The 5895-nt window shown below is 47.7% G+C and overlaps 1 protein-coding gene across 1 annotated transcript; it reads left to right on the top strand.

Moving 5' to 3' along the window:
- Positions 1 to 4344: 4344 nt before the first annotated feature.
- Positions 4345 to 5716, top strand: LOC102378635 (olfactory receptor 52R1-like). Its single transcript, XM_006032087.2, has one exon. The coding sequence runs from the start codon at positions 4367 to 4369 to the stop codon at positions 5339 to 5341; it is 975 nt and encodes a 324-aa protein (XP_006032149.1). The 5' UTR covers positions 4345 to 4366; the 3' UTR covers positions 5342 to 5716.
- Positions 5717 to 5895: the final 179 nt, after the last annotated feature.

The following is a 5895-nucleotide window of genomic DNA, read 5'->3' as shown; positions in this document are numbered from 1 at the left end:
ACATCGAGCAACCTCCCAGGTCAAGCAAACAGTAAATTCCTCACCTTACATTTGATCTGAGCCTTCAAGAGGCTGAGAAGCAAGAGAAGGACCCAGGCCTGAGAAGAAATGTTTAAGGGAAGTAGTAGTAGTAGACAGCCAAGGACTCCTTTTGGTGCTTTGAAATATAAATGCACACAGCAAGAGGCAAATTATAAAACACCAAAAGATGGGGAGGGCAGCTAGATAGAAACAGCTGTGTTAGCATCACCATGACATAAGATAAGACAAGTGGGAAGTCATGCCAGGCTGGTGAGGAAAGAAATGAGAAACCATTCTCTCACTCCCATAGACTCCTAGAGAAGTCAGGCTGTTCCAAATGTACATTGCACTAAAAGAAAAAAAAATGCATCCAAAGTGCACCAGGTGTTGGGAGCCCTGTTTTGGGACATTTAACCCACCTTCTGCACCATGTAGAGAATGCAGGTATCTAACTTCAGGATCTGAATCCCACCTTTGGAGCTAGGGAGTCTAAGGGCCATGTTTTAGCACATGTTACCTGCAGTTCATATGTGACTGTCCACGCATTCAAGCACTAAATCATGTACCTATTGACATTGCTGCATAGCAAGGTTAGGACTTTTCAAGCAAGGAGCGAGGGGTATCTCCAGATAGTGCTAAGAGATGTGCGTTCAGCTATTGTCAGGCCACTCCAAGGGGATAATGTGAGCACAGCAAACCAGTTGTCAGTCCCAGCCCTGGCAATGCACTGGAGTCTTAACCCAGTCATGCACCTGTGCTGTCAGGAAACAGCTGTGAGACAAAATAGGTAAGGGATATGTGGTTCACTCATCCTTCTTTGGCTGGTGGATGAGAAAGTGCTACCTAAGAGCTATCAATTTATCAGCATCATTAAAATGATTATGTAGAAAAGGTATGAATTCAAGTCCCCGTTACTGTGCTAAACATCCCCTTCCTAATGTAGGCCTTCTGATGCAATCTTTATTATGTGATTGCAAGAGAAATTTTACTCAACTTCCCTCTTTAAAAAAAAATCTAGGCAACGTATGGCAGGATGCAAGTCCCTAGCACTGAAAGGGTTAATTGAGGCTGGAGGCAGGAGTAAATAACAGGCACATCTGAGCATAGTTGGTCCCAGCTGGCTCGGGGCTTCACAGGGAGGCAACATAAATATCCCCTGCTCGGAGTAGCTGATCCCCGTGCATATCCCAGGCAGGGAGTCCTCACTCCTGCTGCACCGGGAGACAGGTGAGTTGTCTGGGTTCAGGGCAGCTCTTTGGCATTTCTTTTACAATGCTGACATGGTATTTGAAGGAGGACACTGATCAGGAGTCCGACAAACTACACACATGCACATGCACAGACATGCACACACACAGAGAAACCAAAAATATCATCTCTCTCTCAACAAAACTATACAAAATATAGGGTGTTTTTTGTAAATTTGCTATAATTTTTGACCGGTCAAAAAATATGCAGTCAATAGAACAATGAATTGACAATATTTAACTGGACGATGGACTGGCTCCCCAACCCTACAGCAGATAAATTGCTTCATGAACATGCAATCAGAGGTCCAGGCCAGAGGGCTATATGACCCATGGCACAGAGCAAGGCAGCCCAGCCACCTCCATCCCCAGCACACACAGCTCTTCTCCACCTGGCCCCAATTTTGGGGATTGTTTTGGGCCTAAAGAGAGGAGGAGCCAGGAGCTCCAGAGGTTTCAAGGTGCCTGCGGGAGCACCAGCACAGGGAAGTCAAGACAACCCCCTTCAATGGGAAGAACCAAGTCCTAGGAACTAGCTGGGTTTGCCCTGGTGCTTGAAGGAGACACCACCAAATGCAGAAAGAACAGCAAGGAACCAAGACCAGCCCCTTCGGGGAGAGGTTTTCACTTTTTTCCAGAGCCCATTAGTCACCATCTGAGCCCTGACCTTTGGTGTTGCACATCCTTGCCAAGGAGCCCAAGAACAGCTCTAACAAAATGGTCCGGTCTGTCCATGCAGAACGTAACAAAAAAACTACATTTCTTTGGTAGTATTCTTGGGAAAAATATGGTCTTTCCTTGTTTTTGACACATTTCTTATTGGAACAATTCTGTTTCTTCTGTGTATTATTTGGACCTGTTAAAAAGTTTTTACAAGTTTTAATTGATAGTTCACCGGTCAGTTGACCAAACTTAATTTGACCGATCAGGTACCCAACCCTACTTTGAAGAAGGGAGCTGATCCAGTGATGTGCAATGCACCCATCGAGATGATGATGTCAGAACAAACATTTCGCTTTATGTGCAAACAATTAGGGATCGTATACTGAGAGCTGTGGAAAAGACCGAGGGGTGTTCAGCATCACGACTGATGCTTGTGCAGCTCACAGGCTTGTGTGCATTTTGTGTCTCCCCACACAAGTCTGACAGCTCTCAGCCTGCAGTCCCAGGGAGGATTTATGCTTTTAGCTTTGCAAATCACTGGTTGGACCCTGGAAGGCAGCGCCAGTCATGCCTGCAGGATTGTGTCTGAAGGTGTCTAAGGAGGCTTTTTGCTGGGAACTAAGGGAAGCTTTGCAGGCACATCTTCTGAGGTGACGAAGATAGGGACAACACTGCTGCATCTCCTGCTGTTGGCTTCGGCAGTCTGTGCAGCATCTGGGGAAGCAAACATCTTCCTTCTGCAGCTGAAACCCTGTTGAGTGGGAAATTGTCCTTGCAACTCTTACTTTTAGTCATTCGAGTAGGGATAACAGAAATGGGATAGGCCGAAAGAGTCTGATGAGCACAGGGCAGCCTCTCACACTCTTGGGGAAGCTGGGCATAAACAGGTAGTGCACCGTGTTAGTTTGAAATAAGGCACAAGGCAAGATACATATGCAACTTAAATCAAGAAATGTTTGGACACTTTAAGAAGCCTTTGGATTTTTAGCTTGATGGGATCCTTTGACCCTAGCTGACTTCCTGCCCTGGGGCAGGGGGCTGGACTCAATGATCTCCCAAGTTCCCTCCCAGCCCTGATGTCTATGAAATCTTGCAGACTAACTATAAGTGATACATAGAGAGTACAAGCTTTTGTGAACTCAAGTCCATCCTGGCTAACAGAGCCAGAGGGGTGGGTTCAACTGCACGGCACAGCACTCCCCTTTTTCTGAAAAATGAAGCACCATGCACTGAAGATTTCCAAATCCGTATATAAAATCTAAGGAATTAAGAGACTAATGCATATCTAGTGGCCAATCAGGCTGAGAAAAGATGTGCCGCCGTGCCGCCTTGCCCAAAAGTTTGGAAGAATTGGAGCCAAAAGGGAAAGGGGGTGGGGGGCCTGAATACTGTGTCCCAAAACTGAACACAAGACTCCAGATGTGGCCTCACCAATGCCAAATAGAGGGGAAGAATCACTTCCCTCCTACCAAGGCAGCCCAGGATGCCATTATCTTTATTCACAACAAGGGCACACTGCTGGCTCATATGCTTTGGGGTATGTTGGCAAAACAGGTAAGAAGTGTGGCCATGGCTCCAACACATATAGTTGAGCTTTGGCTCTGGACTTACACCAAAGTCCTGGCTTTAAATGAGTATCTAGTCATTTAAGAGGAGTTAGTGATGGCTGTAGGTAGTGCTAGTCACATGACTGGGAGCCTTAGGCACACTAACCCAACGAGCCGCATGGACCTGACTTTGGCCAACTTCATGGTGCACTCGTGGTTTGCCTGGTTTCCGGTTCTGATGCTGGTAGATATGCTGGGCATAGCATTCTGTTTGTGCCATTGGCTACAGCAACTGGTGAGCCTTAGCCACACTAGCCCAAGGGTCCACACTGGCCAGGTTAGACCTCGGACCAACTCATGATGCACTTATTTCAGGTTCTGCTGGCATTTCAATTAATTAATATTGAATTCAGAGTTGATGGGTGGAAGGGGGAGGAATGACACTGATGTAAGGAAAATAGAAGTACCACTGATTTTGAAAGGCAGCAATATGATCTATAAAGAATAAATGTGAGTGGGCCAAGGGAAATGGCCCTGTCCTTCAAATGACAATATCACAACTACACATTGCATTTCTAGGATGAGGTTTGCAAAAACCTCTCAGCCCTTGCCTGACTGCTTCTGCTAAAACCAATGGCAAAATCCCTGTTACTTTACTTGAGGAAAGAGTAGATTCATCGCTGAATACTTTGAAATACCCATTTAGTTGGAATGCCTATGGGTCTTTCACACCTTTACTTCCTGTGACTTTCTGTAAGTCGCTGTCCTGAGAATGGGGCTAGATTTCAAATTGAGGAACCTGATCCTATCTTGAACGATTCATTTCTTTGCATGTTTCTGACTAATTGACTTGGTGCTTCCAGGTGAGGTGATGGTTGTTGCCAGGGAATGAGAGCCCTTTCAGCCCAGACTGGAGACGAATGGCCTGTCAAGTCAATGCTGAATGCCAGTACTCCCTTCCACCCTGCTGCCTTCCTCCTGGTTGGGATCCCGGGCCTGGAGGCCACCCAGTTCTGGATCGCCTTCCCTTTCTGCATCATGTATGTCATTGCCATGGTGGGAAATGTCATTGTCTCCTTCATTATAAAGACTGAGCCGAGCTTGCATGAGCCCATGTACCTTTTCCTGGCCATGCTGGCCATCACTGACCTGGTCCTCACCACTTCCACCGTACCCAAAATGCTGGGCGTCTTCTGGCTGGACTCCAGGGAGATTGGTTTCCATGCCTGCCTCGCTCAGATGTTCTTTATTCACACCTTCTCATCGGTGGAGTCGGGCGTTCTCATGGCCATGGCGCTGGACCCTCACCCCCCCCGGCACTCCAGCATCCTCTCCATCCCCATGACCAAGAAAATAGGCAGCCTAGTGCTGACACGTGGGGTCCTCTTGATAAGCCCCTTCTGCATCCTCGCCAGCCGGCTTCCCTTCTGCGGGCATCGCCTCATCTCCCACTCGTACTGCGAGCACATGGCTGTGGTGAAGCTGGTGTGTGGAGACGCCAGAGCCAACATTGTATATGGCCTAGTTGCGGCTTTTGTGGTGGTGGGCTTTGATGTGCTCGTGATCTCTGTGTCCTATTTCATGATCCTGCGGACGGTCATGAGGCTCCCATCCACCGAGGCCCGTCTCAAAGCCGTCAGCACCTGCGCTTCCCACACCTGCATCCTCTTGGCGTTCTACATCCCCGGCCTCTTCACCTTTCTCACCCACCGATTTGGCCACCACATCCCGCACCACGTTCACATCATGGTGGCCAATCTCTACCTCCTGGTGCCCCCAATGCTGAACCCTATCGTGTATGGGGTTAGAACCAAGGAGATCCGGGACAGAGTGAACCATCTGTTCCACCCAAAAGGGGTCTGAGCCAGGCTGGTGGGGGAAGGGGCGGGGGGGTTGACAAATGGCATCTTAGTGTCATTTGTTACCAGGGTCATTTGTTTCATGGAGCACTTTAAAACTGCCCTGCCCTGCATAAGAACGAACTTCCGCTGGGTCAGACCATTGCCCATCTAGCTCAGTGGCAGAGTTTGCATGTGGAAGGGGATTCTAAATAGGGCATATCCAGAGTTTTCACTCTGTGCCCCTGTCCCATTGCAAAGGTTTGGATATTTGTATTCAGAGTACACACCCCCATCTCATATTTAGTACCAGGAACTGGTCAATCAGAATTTGCAACTTCACAGAGCAGTGAGTTTGACACATTGATGTGAAGAATAAACTCATCTTGCTAGTATTAAACCCGCTACCCTTTCACCTGTGTCCCATAGTTCTAGTAGTTTGATGATTGTTAGGATTTTTGTTCACGTGTGTGTTCATGTGTGCAGGTAGATTGTGTGTGAAGGCGTGCATTCAAGTGTGTGCATCCCATTTCAGTACTAACATGTGTACCCTAGTAACTTTGCAGCCCAATGATGTAT

The sequence above is a fragment of the Alligator sinensis genome, unplaced genomic scaffold (assembly GCF_000455745.1).
Source record: "Alligator sinensis unplaced genomic scaffold, ASM45574v1 scaffold364_1, whole genome shotgun sequence".
In the NCBI taxonomy this organism is placed as follows: Eukaryota; Metazoa; Chordata; order Crocodylia; family Alligatoridae; genus Alligator; species Alligator sinensis.
Note: the sequence above shows the minus strand (reverse complement) of the source record. Positions and strands in the feature narration are given on the sequence as shown.